Source organism: Pavona decussata, unplaced genomic scaffold (assembly GCF_977016875.1).
Source record: "Pavona decussata unplaced genomic scaffold, jaPavDecu1.1 SCAFFOLD_324, whole genome shotgun sequence".
In the NCBI taxonomy this organism is placed as follows: domain Eukaryota; kingdom Metazoa; phylum Cnidaria; class Anthozoa; order Scleractinia; family Agariciidae; genus Pavona; species Pavona decussata.
This window is the reverse complement of record NW_028145713.1, coordinates 1,277,501-1,297,818: the sequence shown is the minus strand read 5'-3', so window position 1 is coordinate 1,297,818 and position 20,318 is coordinate 1,277,501. Positions and strand designations below refer to the sequence as shown.

At 38.3% G+C, this 20,318-nt stretch overlaps 1 protein-coding gene across 1 annotated transcript in view; it reads right to left on the bottom strand.

Moving 5' to 3' along the window:
* LOC146453717 (cilia- and flagella-associated protein 70-like) overlaps positions 1 to 20,318 on the bottom strand; it is a 44,262-nt gene that overhangs the window by 16,899 nt on the left and 7,045 nt on the right. Inside the window, exons 4-19 of the mRNA XM_085096272.1 lie at positions 17,835 to 17,914; positions 17,645 to 17,709; positions 15,958 to 16,072; positions 15,468 to 15,521; positions 12,491 to 12,561; positions 11,072 to 11,221; positions 8,800 to 8,976; positions 7,111 to 7,297; positions 6,176 to 6,250; positions 5,969 to 6,060; positions 4,518 to 4,578; positions 4,150 to 4,211; positions 3,819 to 3,884; positions 3,343 to 3,409; positions 1,939 to 2,070; positions 535 to 618 (exon numbers count right to left, since the gene is read on the bottom strand). Of these exons, the coding sequence (XP_084952398.1) occupies positions 535 to 618; positions 1,939 to 2,070; positions 3,343 to 3,409; positions 3,819 to 3,884; positions 4,150 to 4,211; positions 4,518 to 4,578; positions 5,969 to 6,060; positions 6,176 to 6,250; positions 7,111 to 7,297; positions 8,800 to 8,976; positions 11,072 to 11,221; positions 12,491 to 12,561; positions 15,468 to 15,521; positions 15,958 to 16,072; positions 17,645 to 17,709; positions 17,835 to 17,914 (1,538 nt within the window). The remainder of the gene's footprint in view (positions 1 to 534; positions 619 to 1,938; positions 2,071 to 3,342; positions 3,410 to 3,818; positions 3,885 to 4,149; positions 4,212 to 4,517; positions 4,579 to 5,968; positions 6,061 to 6,175; positions 6,251 to 7,110; positions 7,298 to 8,799; positions 8,977 to 11,071; positions 11,222 to 12,490; positions 12,562 to 15,467; positions 15,522 to 15,957; positions 16,073 to 17,644; positions 17,710 to 17,834; positions 17,915 to 20,318) is intronic.

Sequence of the window (20,318 nt, the reverse complement as noted above, 5' to 3'; positions counted from 1 at the left end):
GGTATTTTTACGCGGTTTATAACTATGTGGGAAAAAGAGATCCTAACTGCAAGGACAATTGGAAAACGGAGTAGGTGGGTGGGGATACCATACATTTCTCAGAGAGAATCAGGCAACAATAATGCTAAAAATCTTTAAAACACCTAACAATATATGGGATTTTTTTTCCAAATTGAAGCTTAAATATCGCTAAGAATAAGTGGTTACCACTGGTAAGATCTGCTTTTCCCGCATAGCAACAAATTAAACCACGCAAAAATACCTTTCTATTACAGTGGAACATCGATTTAACGAAGTACCAAAAGACTAGGGAAATTGGTTCGTTATATCGAGGTTTTTTTCCATACATTTTAAAAGGCCGATCTGGAGAACATAGTTCGTTATACCGAGGACTTCCTTATGAAGAGGTTCGTTAAATCGAGGTTCCACTGAAGTCAGCGCCGTCCTAAATAAAACCCTACTACCTCGGACCATCTCGAGATGCGCAGAAGGTATGTGCATTAACGAAAGGTGCCACCATACAATAGCCGTTACCTCAGCTTCCCTTGCAAAGTGCTTGAGAGTTGCAGAGTCCGTAACCGGAGGAGGCTCTTCTGGAGTCTCTTCAGCAGTGAGAAACTGCAAACGAAACAAAACAGCAACCGTAAACTTCGGACAGTTAACACAATTTTATTGTTATATAAACACCAATCAAATACCAGGTGACCTTTCGCGCGAAAACATGTTATCTTCACGCGTGAAAAGATTACCATTGCTATAGTTACATATTAATAAATCGCGCCTTTCGTAATGGTTTGGTATTTCATTGGTGTTTATATAATAAATAGAACATTACATGGAGTTACGAAATTTCTCTTCTCGTGTTTTTCAACACTTGAAGAGAAATTTCGTATCTCCGCGCGGTCATGTAATATCCTCTGTTTATTCAACACATAGTAACACTGCCCAAATATGGTTATGGTGCACTGAAAATTCGTCGTCCATACACAACAGATATCCTGCGATATACGTAATTTCGTGTGTCGGGGAGAAAAAAGGAAAATAAAGATCGTCTCCAGCTTTTCTGAAATAAAGGGTGATTTTCCACTGGCTGAGTGAAACGAAAAAAGTGGAAAATGTTTTTCTCACACACCGCTGGGGGCCTGGGAATGGGTTTAGGTCATGTGACATGTAAGGGCGGGCAGTTGTTTTTTGTTGACCGCCATTGCTGACCTTCCCACCCACCCACCCTCGAGTTTTTCAGTTGTTCAATTCACTCCTAAACGAGTTAAGATTTTGTTTGATTTTTAGCGAGTTTATGCTTTGACCTTCCATGTTTAGTTGTATATTTTGTGAAGCTGTTATTGTTATTGTGTGAATAAAGGTCAGGCTTGCGTTGGTCGGCTTGACATGGCTCCCAGCGGTGTGTGAGAAACTGTGCTTTATTATCAACGTGTTAAATCCTGCTCAATCTTGCGGAATATCTCCTGATTTTAGCCAACTTGGCCCACGGCCTCGTTGACTAAGTATCATCAGGCGATATTCCACGCGATTTCGCAGGGTAATTGTTAAATGTATTCCGAAACAAAAACAAAAAAACAAAACTAAAAAAAAAAAAAAAAATAAAAAATAAAAAAGCGATTATCCATTTTCGAGCTCAGATTTCAAGAAGAAAATATTTTTATACGATACCTTAAGTTTCAGGTACATAATTTGTTCAGATTTCAAATTTTACGGTTATTGTGGTACGTTGGATTTCACGTTTTCTCGGTTTTTAAACATTGCATTTTGCGCTCAGTTTTTCACACTCCCGAAGAAGATTTCACCACGAAAAGATCCATTACGAACTTGTGCAAATGGTTACATTAATGCACCATTAAAAATAGTACCCTTTATTTACGCATCCAACAAGTAACATTGAAAAATAACATTATGCAGTAACATCAACACTGAAATTACCTTGTTCAAGGCAGCATGCATCTGATCTATCAAGAAAACATACAGCTCGCTTAGGAACGCTTGAAGCTTCTCTTTGTCGACAAAAGCCGTGGTATTTAAATACTTCTCCCTCACAATCTTTATAACACTATTCTGTGGATCAAAAGATAATTATTCTTGTCAGTTTTAGAAACAAGTAATATAGAAATAAGCGAGTCGCAGCAACGCGTGATTCAAAGGACTCAAATATGCAAATATGCAATTGTGACGTTGTTGATTCGAACTGCGCGTGCGCTGCCGACTGACTGACGTAAGCACTACTTTGAAGCAATCGTATTTTTGTTTTAAAGCGATATTCTCGCAGCAATTTTTTTTTTCTGTTTGGCCACCGGTTAATAGAAGTAGATGCAAGTTGGTCTCATTGTCATTTCCTTTAGCCATGGACGCGCGCGCAAGGCTGGACTGAAAATTATTTAGAATGAACCCAGTTTAGTTTAACTGCATTGCGCATTTTTACTGCGCATAATTTCTTGCGTCATTAGCGCGCGCTTCGTGCGCACGCACGTTGGAAACACGACGGGTAGTTAATTACTAAATAGTTAGTTTCTCCTAAACGAGCACAGTGACCTATCTTTGTTTGTCGCGTCATTTTATGCTGAATATTTTTTTTAAGCAAAAATTTACGACAGAAAAATGAGTCATCGCCAGAAACACGAGCTTTCCCACCACTTGGGGGCGTAAAACAGTGACACTGAAAATAAGCTCGCAAGAAACGTTTTAAGTCAACAATGCTTCCTATTGTGCTTCCCTACCAAGAAATTTATATTTAACTGCTGCTTACACTTCGTGTGTTCTATGTATCACGTTTCTGGAAATTATGTTCAATCTAGTATGTAATTCTTGTTCTTACCAGAACACGATAACTATAATCTCCAGTAAACCTGCACCTTTGAAAAGCTCTATTTTCACTGGACCCTGATAACCTGCCGCTGCATTTTTTTCTGAAGTACGGCCCCTCCGTTGTGTGACAAAGAGCGGAGGGGCCAGGACTGAGCTATGCTTTTTTAGGGCTGGGAACATTGTCTTGTTGCTTGTTCTTTTGTCCTCTCGACCAACCATGTAAGACGTTGGATATTGTGCAATTCCTTTCATTTTGAAATTTAATCTCCTCGTTCACCTGAATTTCTCTTATTTCAAACCAAATTATCCCCCAATTCGAGTTACGTTAATAACGTTGATTTTAAATGCCTTAAATATAATTAATACAAGCGTTAGTTTCATATAATAAGGAAGCTGCAATTAATTTACTGACTGTAACATAATATGCTCACTTATTTCTTGTTACAAGCTGATTTGCGTTTTCTGTGAGAGACAACTTGAACGAGTGACCAGGGAAAGGTTGCGGTATCAACGAAGTTCAATTACCTTCAGTTGTTCCTTGAAGGCGAAGTATTTTCCAGACGTGTTGAGTTCATAGAGAAACTTTTGCCTCCTGTACATAGGTAAACAAAGTAGTGTTAACTTAAGGCTCACCCAGACAATCGCACAAGATCGACTACTATGACTAAAATAATCACAGAAAATTTTTAAGATTGAGTTACTACTTCAACCCGACGACCATATATGACAGTAGTTTTGCGTTACCATCAAATGCCAGAATTAGTTTGCACTATTCTCATCTATGTACTCATTTTTTACAGAAAAAGTAAATGCGAATCTCACGTTTGCCGATGTATACGCAGAGAGACAACAGTTTTAAATTCTTAAAAATACAAACGTCTCTTTTTCAGGCCACTTTCACTTTTGAACACGTATTGACCCTTCGCGAACACAAATTATTGAAAATTAATTCGGTGATCACCAATGAAACAATCAAAATGACCTTTTCGGATATTGCATACCTTTGATCCATGGCATCATTTGATTGTGGTAGATTCCCTTTCATCAAATCATCACCATACATTTGCCTGCAACAGGCAAAGGACTGATTTTAATTGGGGAGAATTTTAAAAAATGTGTTTAGCGTCACTGTCTACACGCTGCTAGAGGCGTTTGCGCACTCTGCGTAGATATCTTATTATACAACTCCAGAAGAATATTGAGGAAAATGGCGACAGGGTGACATGAAAAGATCCGTAAAGACAGTGGTAAGAACGCAAACAGAAAAAAAGATTTTACAATTTTAAGCTTTTTCTTTGAATTTCAGAACCCAGAACCAAGAAATTTTATAACCTGAATTCCTCCAGCAAAGAGTTTGCCACTGTCGTCAGCTGAGTGTGAAAATCTTCCACAGCCTGTAAAATGAAAAAAAGTAAATAAAAAAAAATGTAAAGTAAATTTATTCATACACGGAAAACGAAACCTTTCATCAGGGTTAGTTGTAAGGTAATAAAAACTAGAAGTAACGTTGGTTCCTCCCGTATGACTGCTTTTTGAATTAAACACTTGAATATCTTGCAACCCGGCGACTCATCACGCAACAAACTCCCTCAGGTTCGTCGGCAAGATCGAAAAATTCCGCCCGCTGCTGGAACCAATCAGATTGCATGATTAACAGAATTCCGTCCGCTCGCGAACTGAGAAAAAAAAAACACTATTACCTTTTTCGAGCCTCCTGTTTTGCGAGCAAATACAGGTCTTGGAGGAATGTACTCTGCAACCCTACAAGAAACAGAGAAAACAAAGGGCGCGCAGTGTCACTAATTTGAACAGCCATTAAACATATCTGTGTGAATGGAAACGTTAAAATAATAGTCCAGTTTTGTTAACAATTATTCCATTGGTGCAAAGGAACTAGAATTAATTAGCTTTGGCTACAGATGGCCAGGATGGAACTGGATTGCAGTTTAAAAAAATTGGCCGATCTTTTCAAGTTTTATTCCAGTCCCCTGTGTACTGGGAAAAATCACTAGAAATCACTAGAAAGTGAAGCGATGTTGGTTTGTTATTTCTTCTAGAAATCACTTGATATTTTCTTCTCGGTGCTCTAAGAACAATTACATGTTTTGTTACACCCATTTTGAAATCACTGGTGATCCTTGCAATTGATTGGCTCTCAACAGTGCGATTTTTTCCCAAATTGCATCATTTTTTGCTCTAAATCACATCCTTTCTTTAGCCATTAAAATGGAAATGAAGTAACACAAATAGAATATTAATATTGACAGTGATACTCTGTGATTTCAAAAAAGGTGTAACAAAGTGGCAATTGAACTTTGTGTCGTGCAATTTTGGTCTGAAATCATACTTGTGATTTCAAATCAAACTCGCGCTGCGCGCTCGTTCGATTTCGAAATCACGCGTATGATTTCAGACCAAATTGCACTCCACTCAGTTCAATTACCATTATTAAGCAAAGCACTATTAAATGGGGTAATACCAAGACCAACTAATGTCGTCTTGCGTTGGATGAACAGCGATTGGAAACTTGCGCAAGCTTACGTTAGAATTTGAGGTTAACAACTTTATTCTCAAACACAAATAACATTAATTGAAAACAAAAAAGTGAACCCGCAGGTAGTTTTTGAGCTATTTGTGGTGGGCTCAAAGAAGGAGAGAATATTACAATAAAAGAACGAAAACGGCAACTCTAGATTGAAGCAATCTAGCTAGGTTAATCAGTTGATTGACGCGATCTTATTTTGTGGTGTACATGACAGCGGCGCGGCATAAAATCAATCAGAAGGAAAGAGAAACATAAATTAAAAGACATCGCTACTTAAATTTAAACTTCAAGGCTCGTGATTCAATATTGGAGGCTCCAATGTAGTCATTAAAGCAGTACTGTTTTTCAAGAAGGAATTTCTTTAATTCGAGTTTAAATTGGGTTTTCTCAAGAACTTTTTGGGAAAGTGGAAGGCATTCCAGATTTGAACACCAGATATTGAGAAAGATCTTCTCGCTTTACGCTTCTCGTATACTGGACAAGGAAATCTTGGTCCATAAAAGTAAAAGCAAGTGCACGCACCCATTGGCCTTGAATCGCGCCAATCATTGCAAACATAACATACATGTACATACATTAGAGTATATAGTTTTATTACAAACTTACTTTCTCGCAAGTGAAGATGGGGGTCTTTTGGGTACCAGGGGTTTATCCAGAACAAATTCTAGTGTAATAAACGTTCGGGATTCGAGGTATTGCTGTGGAAAAGAAAGAAACAAGAGGTTGCTTGATTAGAATTGCCACTAATATTTTAAAACGTGAAACCTCAAATAAACATTTGTTAGTTCGATAGGCTCGATTACTGCTTCGTACCTGTCCTTCAAGGTTCCTGGCTTCGTTAGTTTCTCCCTCAGATGATATATCGGGCTTTAGGCCTGCACCTGACGGCTACAAAACAAACAATATCCAGTCATTTCGCCCCCACAAAGCTTCGTCACCAACCACTTCGCCACCTCATGCAAGCTACATGTAGTTGATAGTTGGGTGACATCGTGGTGGCGAGGTTGCAGGTGGCGAGACATTCTGGTGACGAAAACGACTACATTTAAATGCGTTTTAGCTAATCGTCCTGACTAAAACCATCGGAAACGCTGATTAAAATACTGTTTAGTCGTTTTGGCGTCTGAAGACGACAAGTTAAAAAACATAATTTTATTATACGTGCGTTTTCAAATGAAAACTTTCGATAGTTTGGGACGGAAACGATAAAAGCTTGGAATTCTGAAAACTGTAGTGTGTACTGCCAAAGCAGAAATTTGACAAACTTTCGAAAACATCCAATAGAAATGGCGGCCGAAAATTCAAATAAGTTAAAATTAAAAACGTATACCAGCACTAGAAAGAGCACGTTTACTTTAGTAACCCTGCAAAATTTCAGCGTATCAGGTGTAATATCAGCTGAGAAAATGTAAGTTGAAAAATGAAAAATTTACAGACGTTTGTATGACTGGGGGTATGACGTACCCCCCCCCCCCCCCCAGTCATAAAAACGTCTGTAAATTTGCCAAATTTCATCTTACATTTCCTAAGCTGATATAACACCTAATATGCTGAAACTTTGCAAGGTTACTAAAGTAAAGGTGCTCTTTCCAGTGCTGGTATCAGTTTTTCATTCAGTTCAATTTTAACTCATTCAAATCTGCTGCCGCCATTTTGGAGAAGGCTCTATTGCTAGACACCGGAAAAAGAAAGAACAAAAATTACAACGACTGTTCAACAGTTTCCATCTGACTGATCATATTGCGCACTTTTGTTTTTGCATCAGCCTTTCCTTGTTTGGAGGGCGCAGGGGCCTTCTGGGCCATGGCCGAGGCGAGAGTCCGGCTCATTCCACTCGCCACTCTGGCAGCCTCCTCTGCTAATGCCCCTTTTCGTTTGGTTTTCTCGTAAACTTCAGTCTCGATGTACGGCTTCACTAGATATGCACCTCTTATCCTATACAAAAAGGATAGAAAGGAGTTTATAGAGCGTTTTCATTCACGTGACTACCGGCCATATTGGTTTACTGAAACAAAAGGAAGTATTTGCATAAAAATAGAGTACAATTCCCAGAGGTTTAGTTTAGGACACCAACATGGCCGCCATTTCTTTGTTTTGGGACACCAACATGGCCGCCGTGACGTCATGTGAAAATACTCTATTGCATACATGTAGTCCGTGGTGGTTTTTGGACATAAAATTCAAGGAGTATTCAAGCACTAAAACCTGAGTTTTCAAGGAGTATTCAAAGCAAGTTTACTTTGTCTTACACTATGTTTCGAAATTTTGTTTTCAAAGGTCAATAGCAACTTTAACCCCCCCCCCTCCCCCCGATATAATCTGTCCCCGATTTTGAAATCTGCGCTCAATCCCTGAATTACTTTGATACAATCCTTCATTATTTCCCATCCGAACAAAAATTCAAGTAGTCTTCATTATTTCCAAGCACTTTCAGCAAAAATTCTTCTTTTCAAGGCCTTTTCAAGCGCCCTTGAAATCTAAAATTAAACTCCAGAGCTTTTCAAGGATTTCAAGGAGTAGCACGAACCCTGTTATAAGAACAAGACGCGATAGGTCTTAGGTTCGACTCTTGATAGGAGCACTCGGATTTCTTTTTTTCCGAGTATGCCTGTGTCACTCAATGAATAATACATCATTCTCAAGACAAGATATATATCGGTTGTTTGCAGTCCATCGTATCATTCTCCTATCACAGATTCAAATCTGAAAAGTTGTCTAACATTTCTTGAAAACAAACAAACAAACAGACAAGAAATCAAAATCATCACGTGGGGGATAATATTCAGTAGTGTTCATTTCTTCGTACGCAGTCGTCACGCATTCTTCCACCATGAATAGAGGAATACGTTGACGTTCTCGTTACCGGCGCCGTCGTGTTTTCGTAATAGAGAGTTTACGCAACAGGACGGCTGATGTGGTGGGACGGCAAATTGTGCTTGTTTGACAAACGTGACGTCCAAGTATTCATGACTCTAGATTGTAACATTCCTACTGCTCGTGGTCTTCACGTTGTTACAGATGAGAGAACACCAGTTTTAGTCCAAAATCGCCTTAAAATGTGAAGGTACTAAGATATCATGTTGGTCGCACAACGATAATTCACCGTCCCCTTCCGTCAGCCGTCCTGTTGCGTAAGCTCACCAATGTCCCCAATCGTCCGGCTATGGTACTTCATAAAAGAATCAACACCACGCATAGCTCTTGGGGAAGCGGAAGGTAGGTGGGGGGGGGGGGGGGGGGAGCCGCGGCGTTCACGCACTCGAACCAAACTAACTTATGCTGTTACGTTCAGCAGTTTAATAAAAAATTTCAGCATTTGTTTTCAGTTTAATCACGGAAGACGCTAATGGTGTACATCAGTACATAGTGTACATTAGTACCCGGATTAGCATCGTAACAACGTCCCAAGTATAAAAATATATGCCTAATGCACCAACCTCTTCACTCCTGGGTAAAGTAAGGGTGCCATGTTGACATAAGCCACTCCATGGTAAGATATCGGGATATCTTCCTCTAATGATCCTTGTTTTCCTTTCGCTTTAGCCGCTTGTTGGATTGGAGTTCTCATTATCTCTACAGGCCAGTAGCGATTCTGAGCGATCTTATTCTGCAAACTGGAAAAGAATCAATACTCCACAAACTCATTAATAATTCATGATGAGACAACAAAAAATATCACCACCATAAAGCCTGGTTTCCATATGATCAGAACGGTCGCAACCCAGTTGGGGGGGGGGGGGAGCACTTCCCTATATGGGCTATACGGGGAAGTGCCGCTGGATAGGGTATGGTTTTTGGCCCCTGCCCTGAACTGGGTATATAATTTCAAGCGAGTCTGTCCTGGACCCGTCCTAGATAGGGTATGGTTGCAAGACTGTCGTCGAGTATTTGGCAATCTGAAATCAGAGACGTTAGTCTGTATTTGTCGCAACGATCGCTGCGATGGTTGTGTAATGTGATCATAAGGAAACCATACATTCTGTGATCGTTACGACTGCGATCAAATTTCTATCTCTGCGATCGTTTCGATCCTTATGATTTTGAAGTTTTTATATGAAAACCACTCTTGTGATCCTTGCAATTGCAAAGCAATGCATGCCACGCTCACGTTTGGCTAAATGACAGCCATAACATCGGTCAACACTACCAGTTTCATGGAAGAAATACAGAATTATGACTGCATTGACAACAAATTTAGCAAAAGCCTAAAAAAACAGAGAAATAAAAGAGAACTTCTGGCCAAAAAATTGCCGGATAATTCGAAATCAGTTGAGGTGAGGCCTACAATAAGTTAAAAACATTCGAACAGCTCATGGACGATTCTTCAAGAAGAAGAATATTTACACCTTCCGGTTGAGGGAGGGATACGGTACCGACCATGCCGAAAGAGTTTGCCAATCTGGAGGGGATCCATTCCTATTCGTCATTTCCTTGCGATCATTTGGAAACCATGATGTCTTAAGTCGCAGCGATCGTTGTGCTGCGACTGTTGCGATCATATGTAAACCAGGCTTGAAAGAGAAGCTACCTTTATTATCTTGATTATAGGAAATTAACGCTTCACGGAATTAACGCGAATGTTAAAAATTCGCGTTATTTTAAGTCGCGTTAATTTTTGTACGTTAATTTCCGCGTCGTTAATTACATGTTAGCGGCGCGTTAACTTCCGCGACCTTAATTTCCATTATTTTCCTGCCAAATTCTCGATACACTCCAGAAAGGAAAAAGCATTGTTTTCTCAGGGTGGAGATCCGCTGGTATCATGGACACTGTGAATAATGCTCAAAGTGGTCAGATTCTGGCGCTTAACCCCTACGTTTAGGAACAATTCCACGAACATTGTTTGCATATTTCAGACCTTTGCACTTAGTATTAAAAGAAATTTGCTCCTGTACTGTAGTCTCAACAAATTGTGTTTCTTTCTGTAAATCCGTTAATTTTTGCTCATTTTGAAATTTTAGCACCTCTTTCGCGTTAATTTCCTTTATAGGGAAGTAATTTTTCCTTCAATTCGCGTTAATTTCCAATTCCTTAATTATAAGGTATATTAAACAAAGTTCGTTCAAACTGTTCAAACTTAAAGGGGAAGTATCACGAAAATTTGATGTCATTTCAAAACCCAAAAATGTTTGTCTGACAACAAAAACAAAACATATAAGTCAAGTTTTGTTATAAATTATCACAATTATGCAATAAAACCGTCGATTAGTGCCTCTGTCAAGAGACAGAGTAGGTGGGAATGGATTGAAACTTGAAAAATGTTAGGCTAATGTTTTTCAAGTTTTCGTATTTTTGTTTCCAAAATGGGCTAGAGCAGAGTACGAGTTTTTCCTGTCGAGAACTGAGTTGATTTTTCTTCTCTCGTTGTTCTAGAATTATTTTGTAGCAAAGTGAAGGTCTTATTTCACCATTTTTACAGTGCAACGAACTCAACCGGGGCCACCCAACTGCATTGATCAGCCAATCACAAGTCACGTTTACAACAAAGGAGTCTGGCTTGGGTAGTTTGTAAACCAATCAAAAACGAGAACATTTCTTTAAATTTCAAAGTGTCGGTTTTTTCGGTGGCCCCGGTTCAGGGTTGAGTTCGTTGCACTGTAACAAAAGAGGTCAAAAACCCCATGACACTTCCCCTTTAACTAGCATTCAGGAATCGCCATAAATGACTACCACCTCTTTTTATATGATTAAAAATCAGCAGAATGTCACCTTTCAGCAGCCTCTGCACTCAAAAAGCAGCGTCTTTCTGCATTCCAGGTCACGTGGTTTTTCTCGTTGATAGCTTCATGTCGGAACGCAACATCCTCTTTGTCTCTGAGGTCGCCATCTTCATCATCAAATGGCACTTCCTCAATGGCACTGAAATGAAGAGTTCTCAATCAGTTATTGGTTATTATCGTATTAAGTGACTTCAAAAGAATGACTGGTGTTACAGTGCGACGCGCCTTACCGTGGCCACCCAACGAACTTTTTTTTACAAGTTAGCCATAAAATAAAAAACGACATGTTTTCAATAATTTGCTGTTGCATCACTTGCCTGTTGGACTTTGCAAGGAGGCGTGACCGTTAACAGGAGCCCATTGCCGTTAATCAAATTCGCGTACCCTGATTGGCTAACTTGTAAAAAAAAAAGTTTGTTGGGTGGCCACGGTAAGGCGCATCGCTCTGTAATTATGGGTTTCTGCAGTGTGTCCAACCCTCAGTAATAACCGTGGTTTCAATTCAATAATTTGTAGGCCTTACAGGCCCGGGGTGGGGGGCTGCAGTATATGGTTTTTGAGCCATTTTGGTTTGAAATAGGGTACAGATTTTGGTCTGAAAGTCTGACAGTCGATTCTAAAAACCAGGTCTGAAAGGGCAAGGAAAAGGGTACCAAGAAAATTATTTATTTCGGTCTGAAATAGGGTCAGGGTTTGGGTTGTATTGCATTGCACATTCTTACTGCGCATAATTTCTTGCCTCAAAAGCGCACGCGTGTTGAAAACATAGTCTGTTTTCCTACATGCTGAGCCTAGTCAATAACTAAATGGCTATTTCCTCCTAAACGAGTATAATGACCTATCTTTTTTATCTCGTTTTTTTAACTTAGCTATTATCCTCTTTATGTTTAAAATGTTTAGGAAGAATTGACGACAGAAAAATTAGTTATTGCCAGAAATACGAGCTTGCCCACCACTCGCGGGCATAAAATAGTGATACTGAGAACTCGCACTCAAGAAACGTTTTGAGTCGATACGGCTTCGTATTTCTCTTCTATGTGTATTACGTTATTCTAAGCTCTGCTGTAACTTCTGTCACCAACAGACATGGCAATAACTGACTAAATAAACTCATTTTTGGAAGCGAATACTGCAAGCGATTTTGGGGTAAATTGAGTGGATCGTACCTCCTTCTCGGACATGGTGACCTATCCTTTTTTATTTCATTTCTCGAAAAAGTACATAGTAGTGAACAATCACAGAAACTTTGGGAAAATTTTCACGACAACTTTTATTTCACGGGAATCACCTTAACAGGTTTTCTGGCAAAATTCGGCTTCCTTCAGTGTCACAAAAATTTCTAGTGTACGTCTCACACCTGTACCTATTATGTAGAATATTTACAACATCCTGTATTACGACTACTTACCTATCAGCTATGTACAGACATGATCCTGAGGCACTTGGAGCTGCAGACCATTTACGCTGATTAGAAACTTCCTGAACAAATAAAAATAGTGACCACAGAAGATTAGCTAAAGCCTGCACGAGACATGTAGGACCAGTTATTTAAGGTCTAACTTAGGCCGCAGCTTAAGACAATCCGTGAGCCTCCAAATCTGTTTATAAGTTTTTATTTTAAGTAGATAAATAGTTTTCTAGTCTGGTATGCAAGCCCTCTTGTTACCGTCGGTGGAAGACAATGTTTAGATATGATTGTTGGCAAAATTGAAAATGACTTAGAACGTGGTTTTGTTAAACACTGTCTAAACTGTCTTTTAATAACTGGCCCGCCAGTAATGTATAACTAGAATTACTGCTAGTAACACCAGTCATGGTGATAAGTGTACTCTCAAATGGGAATTACTTAACTCTACTTATAATTTAACAACAATCTGGAATTCATCGATTCTTCAGGGAAGTCAGCGTACAAATATCGACAATTAATTGGAGAAGTAAAATTTCAGCCCTTCCAGTGTGTTTTGGTAAAATGACATAAGATGGAATAACTAGTTGTTCTTGCCCGATAATTAACAATTATTCACCGAAGTGGAGGTGAATCGCGACGAGGTAAATATCCATCACTTTCACCGACATTGAGGGGAATAATTGTTTTAGTATATACCACACAAGCTGGTGGACCAAAATACTATTTTTTTTTATTTCTGACAATATACCGACAAATGGTACGAAACTTTAAAATCTCCCGCGTCACGCGGTAGCCGATTTCTTATTGAAGAAAGTTACATGTAATCCGTCTCGCCTTCTCGCAGACAAATAAAACTTTTGGAGACAATTTGTTTAGTTCCTACAGTGTCATTTATTCGATTTTTCTGTAAAATTCGTCTTGTTGTTGAAACCAGGCTGAAAAATATTAGATATTCATTGTTTTCATTGTAATTTTAGCGCTCGGCTGTTTTCGTAAGCAAGGGATTGTATTTTCATTTTTCGCCTTAGAATATGAGGTTGAAACGATTAAACAATTTACCATTTAATGCCGTCAAACAAAACTTTGTTGCCATTTATGAATTTTTTTTTAACAGCCGCCTCGTTTATCGAAATAGTTTCCTCTTAAGTAACCGTGGCGAAACGGTCAGCCATCTTGTTTCTCTTCGGCTGTTCGGAGGTGAATAGTACTTGGCTAATCACCTCCGAGGTAGCCAATCAGCGCGAACGAAAAGTACTGTTCACTTGTGTGGTATATGCTAAAACTCAATACTACATGTGTATGAACAGTGGCGGGAAAACTAAACTAATTATCAACTGAGGAACCTAAATATTGAGGTTTTTCCTCAGTTCCCGCAAACCCGCAAACCTCTAAAACCCAAGTTACTCCAATTTGACGTTTGAGGTTCAGGTTTCAACATCAAGGACACTAGTGTCTACAGGTAATTGAATTTAATGGGAGAGTTTTTCGCTAGTTTTAAAACTATAAAGCCAAGTTTAAATCCCAAATATACTTAGATAAACTATGAATCAGTGGTTTCTTTGATTCTTTTTTGACATTACAAGAATTACCAATCACATTAGTGCATGCACTGATACTATCTTCAATTCTGTCAGCCGCCATCCCGTTTTCCTGCGACTATCCCATGATGCAAAGGAAAAAAGTACCCTCAAACTTAAGCCCGGATTAAGTACACTACATATGGCAAACTCTGAACTAATTAAACTGCCGACCGACGTTTGCAGTTTTCAGTTTAAGAGGAAACTCTCAATCTTAATAAGGTCCCTAATGACAAGACCTAGCAAGGAGCATGATGGGGGATGGACAGGTTGAAAAGCCAGAAATCATATAGTGGGTACTACATCAGGCCCCAGTTGTTCAAAGAGTGGATAACTTTATCCAGCAGATAAAATGTATTGGTTGGAGTACATTTTATCCGCTGGATAGTGATTTATCCGGGATAACGTTATCCGCTCTAATTGAATAACTCAGGGCCCAGGCACAGAGTGAAATTTTATTGAATTGTTTTAAAAAAAGTACTGTTTACTGAACACCTGGGTGCCTTTGTGACTAAAACCTTGGACAGAAAATTTTGACAGATTAAACTGACACTTACATGTACAGACAGCTACATGTATTTTCATACTGTCAGCACCGCGTTATCCAGGGTTTGTATTCATTTTGTATGCAAACTTCAATACATTACAGTACTTTTTTTCCAATTTTGCGGCCAAATGTAATTTACTATATAGGCAAGGTTAAAATCAAGACAATGCCAGTCAGCGGTCACCTATCTACATGGCTCAGGGGCAACCTTTGAGCTCTCTGCTGGGGGGCATCTAATGGTTTGCTTTGCATTCGCTTGCTTGGTGGCCTGTGAGAAGGGCATTATTTTGCTTGCTTAATAATTTATTTTCAAGCATTTCCCTCACCGCCCTCCCTGTGGTAAGTATTGGGGCTCGGTAAGTTAATTCCACTGACTGGGTTCAGTGTGATGGTGCCGTTGGTGGTGGGTGCTCACAGGGTTGCCATGGATACCTCCTTCCCCGTGCCTGATTGCTGCCCAACCTTTTTAGCCACCAGCTCGCAAGCTTATCTATTGTTGATGATTTTTACCTGATAATTTTCTTTTTCAGACTTTTAAAAGTGTATGACTCAAATCATGCAAAAGAGAACAAATCTGAGGAGGTTACATGATTCTCACGATTCTGTGAATTAGGAACATTTTGGCTACATGTATATAAAGATTCATGAATTTAAAAGAAATTCTACTAGCTGACACAGATTTCATTCTTTTTACCATTTTCCCAGACTTTATCTTTATTTTCCATACTTTTGCCAGGTCTGGAAAACTAGTCGCAGATTTCCACATCTTTTTTAAAAACGCCAGACTCTGTAGGAACCTTGTTATGGGTGTATGATCTGGTTTAATAATAATTTAAAAAGAAACTGAACTCACCTTTTCACCTGGAGCACGGAGGGTGCCATTCGATAAGACAATTGTATTCTCCTTCTGTTGAAGCAATAAAAAAAGTACACTTTAATCATGTATGAGTTACGATGATATTTTTAGTAAAATTATGTATTTTTGTAGGAAAAACAAGGATAGAGCATTCATACAGAAACTATTAAATATTAGGCCTTTAAATTAAGTCAGCATACAATTGTAGTTAAAAGTAAGATGACAATGTCAACTTGATCCTCAACTCTCACGAGGATCGGGTTGACAATTTTCTGTCAACTTACTTTTGACCGGTACAGTTATTATGAATAATTATTATAATATTAACACCCTGTCTCTAATATTGCTGAATGAAAAAAAAAAAAAAAAAAAAAAAAAAAACCTCTTTACAATGCCTTTCAAGTATATATAATATTGAAGTTTAACTTTAAGGCTTTCTAAATATTGTAAGTTGATAAACATAATTAATTGAACCATTTTCTCTTACCTCATTGGACAAGGGGACGGGTAAACTAGCAGTGTAGTTAAACTGCTGGGCCATTTGAATCTGCCATGCCTCTGGTACAGAGAACGCACTGTCCACATGGACACTCAACAGATTGCTGTTAATCAACAGTCAGATTACAGCCAAATTAAATATTAACAAATATAGTTTTGTTCAGAACAGTGTCCAGGCAGTGATTTAACTGCAGTAACAAACCACTCAACAGAAAAAATAAAGCCTGGTTCTAAGGCATCAAAATATAATGTACTTACTGTAGTCTTGCAACATACATTGCATGTATAGTTTGTAATGTTAAGTACAGTATAACTTGGGATACTGTTCTGGTACATGTACATGTATATGAGCACATGAGCCGCAGACATCAGGGCCCAGTTGTTCAAAGCCCGATTAAGCTCATCCTGGATTAACATGAACTTTGATTCTAGTTTAATTACTAATGGTGAAGATTCTTCCAAAAGATTTTTGTCACTCGGTTTTGACTTAAACTTTTCTTTAGAAATAGCTTGAAATTTAAAAGGCTTTAAAACCACTTTTAAAGAGCGAAATGAAAACCTCGATTACCTTTTATTCCTAGATTAGCATTAATCGGCTTTTGAACAACCTGGCCCAGAAGATTAACTCCAGGTTTTTCTTGCTGACAATTGCCTGCAAAGTTGGCAAAGAGTTCAAGTTTGCAGGCATGCTGGCAATATAAAATATTTTATGGCGATGTACATGTATTTGGTAATACCCAAGTGGTAACATCTACATGTACAGCTGTATATACCAGAATTCATTAAATTCCAAGCTAACGAAGAGCATTTTGAGCAGTCATTGGAAGGTTTGAAGCAATCTTTTCCAATTCATCGATGGTATGTTGAAGAGATACCGGCTTGCATTGGGGATTCACTTAAAGTACATGTAATATTGCTGGCAAATTTACATACATGTACGTCACACATTTGTAATGTTGCAGATACTTATCAGCAGCATATGAGAACCTGAGGGTGATAGTTACAGTATACATACTTCATACTGTTAACACACTACTCTGAGCTACAGTACATGCAACTGTTTTACCCATCTCAAACTATTAGCCCCGGTAATTGTGGGAAACTTATTTGTAATGATGCGTACAATTAACTAAATTTAATATATATTGTGTGGTTCCAGAAAATATCCATACCCCCTCCCCCCCCCCCCAAACGGAGGGTTTTTTCAAGTTTAACCACCCACCCCCCAGGATTTTCCGTTCCAAGGGGCCTCATAGTACTCCCCTCCACCCACTGGAATTTCCATGATTTTTCCATTTGGTCCCCCCTACCCCTAGGAAGTTCCATATCCACAAATAACAAGACTTTACACTTTTATTTTGATCTCGTAAGTACTGTAATAAAATTTAGCGGCAGCTGTTTATAGTTACACCTCAGATGAAGACGTAAAGCGGCATGTTTTTCACTGTAGGCTGCCAAACAAACTAGCTTGTTGTTGTTGTTGTAATAGTTGTTAAGGAGAAGGTGAATTCTCAGAATAACCAGTTAACACTTAATATAATTGAAATTTCCATGCTTGCAAACTAATACAGGTGTACATGTACATTCCTCAGTGTTAAATATAAAATTTACTTGGAGCAGTTTTTAAAGAGAATTATTAGTTTTATTTAATATATTATATATTAACTCAAACAAACCTGCTATTCAACTGTGTTTCTGTAAGGAGAGGCTGGGACACAGACACATGGACTTCAATTTCAGGCTAAAATAATCAAAACACAAAACAAAACAAAAAATTAATTAATACACACTGGCCCCATAAGACACAACTGAAGTCCTGTTGAATTGACTATTGTAAACTAAATGAAAAAAAAAATTGTACAGTACCAGAACATGATCTGTAGGGACTGTTTCCGTTGGAAGAGTGACAGGATGAATGAACTGAACAACACTGAACTTTGTTTCTCCTAAGACAAAAAGACACAGATTAAGTTGCATTTGATCGCGACTTGACATGCTCAGTGAAAATTGTGAATAAACTAATAATAAAGTTACTGACCAAGGCAGCGATAACTCCAACTAGAAACTAATGTTTGGTCTATTTTTCAACAGTGGCCGACGAAGGGCGAATGCTCAGAACATCAGCACTCAAATCTCTTTACAGTGGCCAATTTATTTTAAGCTACAGTAAATAAACTCTCTTGATAAACTAGAAATTTAATTTTATCTCTCCAGTCTGATGCAGCACTGCAGTTTCTCTAGAAACTAACCCCCTTAACCAACTACAGCTACAACTGTAGACAGTAGTTAACAAAGCATAGTCATGTACATACATGTACACCTTCCAGATATTGTTGCTGGGAAAATGTCATATCAAGAGGTTCTGAGTCTTCTAAGGGTGATTTACATGGAACAACTTTGTCACGTGCGACAAGCTTACAACCCCTGGTGAAAATCTTTGGAGGATCTTCAAAGATCTTCAAAGATCCTCCAAGATCTGCAAAGATCTTCTAAAGATCCTTGAAGACAAGGATCTTTTAAAGATCCTCACAGATCCTAGAGGATTTCTTGAGGATCCTATAAAGATCTCTTGAAGATCCTGATGAGGATCCTTTCAAAGATCTTCTAAAAGATCCTGCAGGATCCTCAGAGATTTCATTAGGATCCTACAGGATCTTGAAAAAGATCCTTTAAAGGATCCTTTCAAAGATCTTTGTCAGGATCCTTAAGGATCCTCAAGGATATGATAAGGATCTTACAAGGTTCTTGTAAAGAACTGTTGAAGGACCTTCCAAAGATCTTTATCAGGATCCATAAGGATCCTCAAGGGTCTTACAAGGGTCTTAAAAAGAACTTAGAAGGATCTTATAAAAGATCTTTGTCAGGATCCTTAAGGATCCTCAAGGATATGTTGAGGATCTTACAAGGTTCTTGGTAAGAACTGTTCAAGGATCTTCCAAAGATCTTTGTCAGGATCCTTAAGGATCCTCAAGGGTCTTACAAGGTTTTTAAAAAGATCTTAGAAGGATCCTATAAAAGATCTTTGTCAGGATCCTTAAGGATCCTCAAGGATATGATGAGGATCTTACAAGGTTCTTGGTAAGAACTGTTCAAGGATCTTCCAAAGATCTTTGTTAGGATCCTTTAGGATCCTGAAGGGTCTTACGAGGTTCTTAAAAAGATCTTAGAAGGATCCTATAAAAGATCTTTGTCAGGATTCTTAAGGATCTGATGAGGATCTTACAATGATCTTCAAAGGATCCTATCAGGGATCCTTGAAAGATCTTTGTCAGGATCCTTAGGAATCTTCGAGGGTTTGATGAGGATCTTACAAGGATCTTAAAGGGATCCTATTTTATCTCTTTCAAAGAACTTTCCCAAAATCCTTAACAGTCATCATGGATCTGATGAGAATCTTAGAAGGATTTAAAGAAGTTCCTTTCAAGGAGACAAAGAGGATCTTAGAAAGATTTTTGAGGATCCTTTCAATGATTTTTGTCAGGATCCTTATTATAATGATGGTACAAGGATCTTTAGACAAACTTGTAATGAGAATCTTATCAGGTTGTTAAAGAGAACTTTGCAAATCATGGTCTTGTGATTAATCAAAATATAGGATAATAAACAATTCACTAAAACTAATTGGGGTTGCTTTGGAACCAAACAGGCTAATTGCACCAATTTTGCAGTTGTGGAGGAAATCACCTTTCAATCATGCATAAACCATACACAGTCACATGGCAATGCAGTTATAAACCTCACCTCAAAGGCAACAGAACTAAATATTTTTTTCTTGCAAAGAAAGTGATCAGTCACATAAAATCTCAACAAAACAAGATTCCCTGGGTCTACAAATGTTTTCACAAAATGTGAAGACAAGCAATGACTGAAAATCTCTTTCTTCGACTTTGACAACACAATAAGCTAAAGGACGAAACTTTACAACATTAGATTGTGATCAGTCGATTCAATATTAATTTTTGTGATTTTTGGAGCTGCAATGGGCCAATACTGTGGAATTTTCAGGTAACATGTTAGCCATATCAATGCATGAGTTATATTCCTATTTTACCTGATAGGGAAAAAATAGGGAGTCTATTTTATTTGTGTTTTATTTTTATTTTAAGCCTCTTTTAGAGCAAGATAGAACAAGGTGTTGTATTGTATTACTATTTTCTCATAACAAACTGAAAAGTAGCCTGTAAAACAGCCTGTAATCCTATATCACTATTGCTCAATAACATAGTAATACACTGTTTTATTTATATTTTTTCTACAAATAGGATAGGCAATGGCCAGTTAGATTGTCTGTATCACATGTTGTATGTACATATTTTGCATACACCAAGGGAAACTTCATCTTCCTAATCT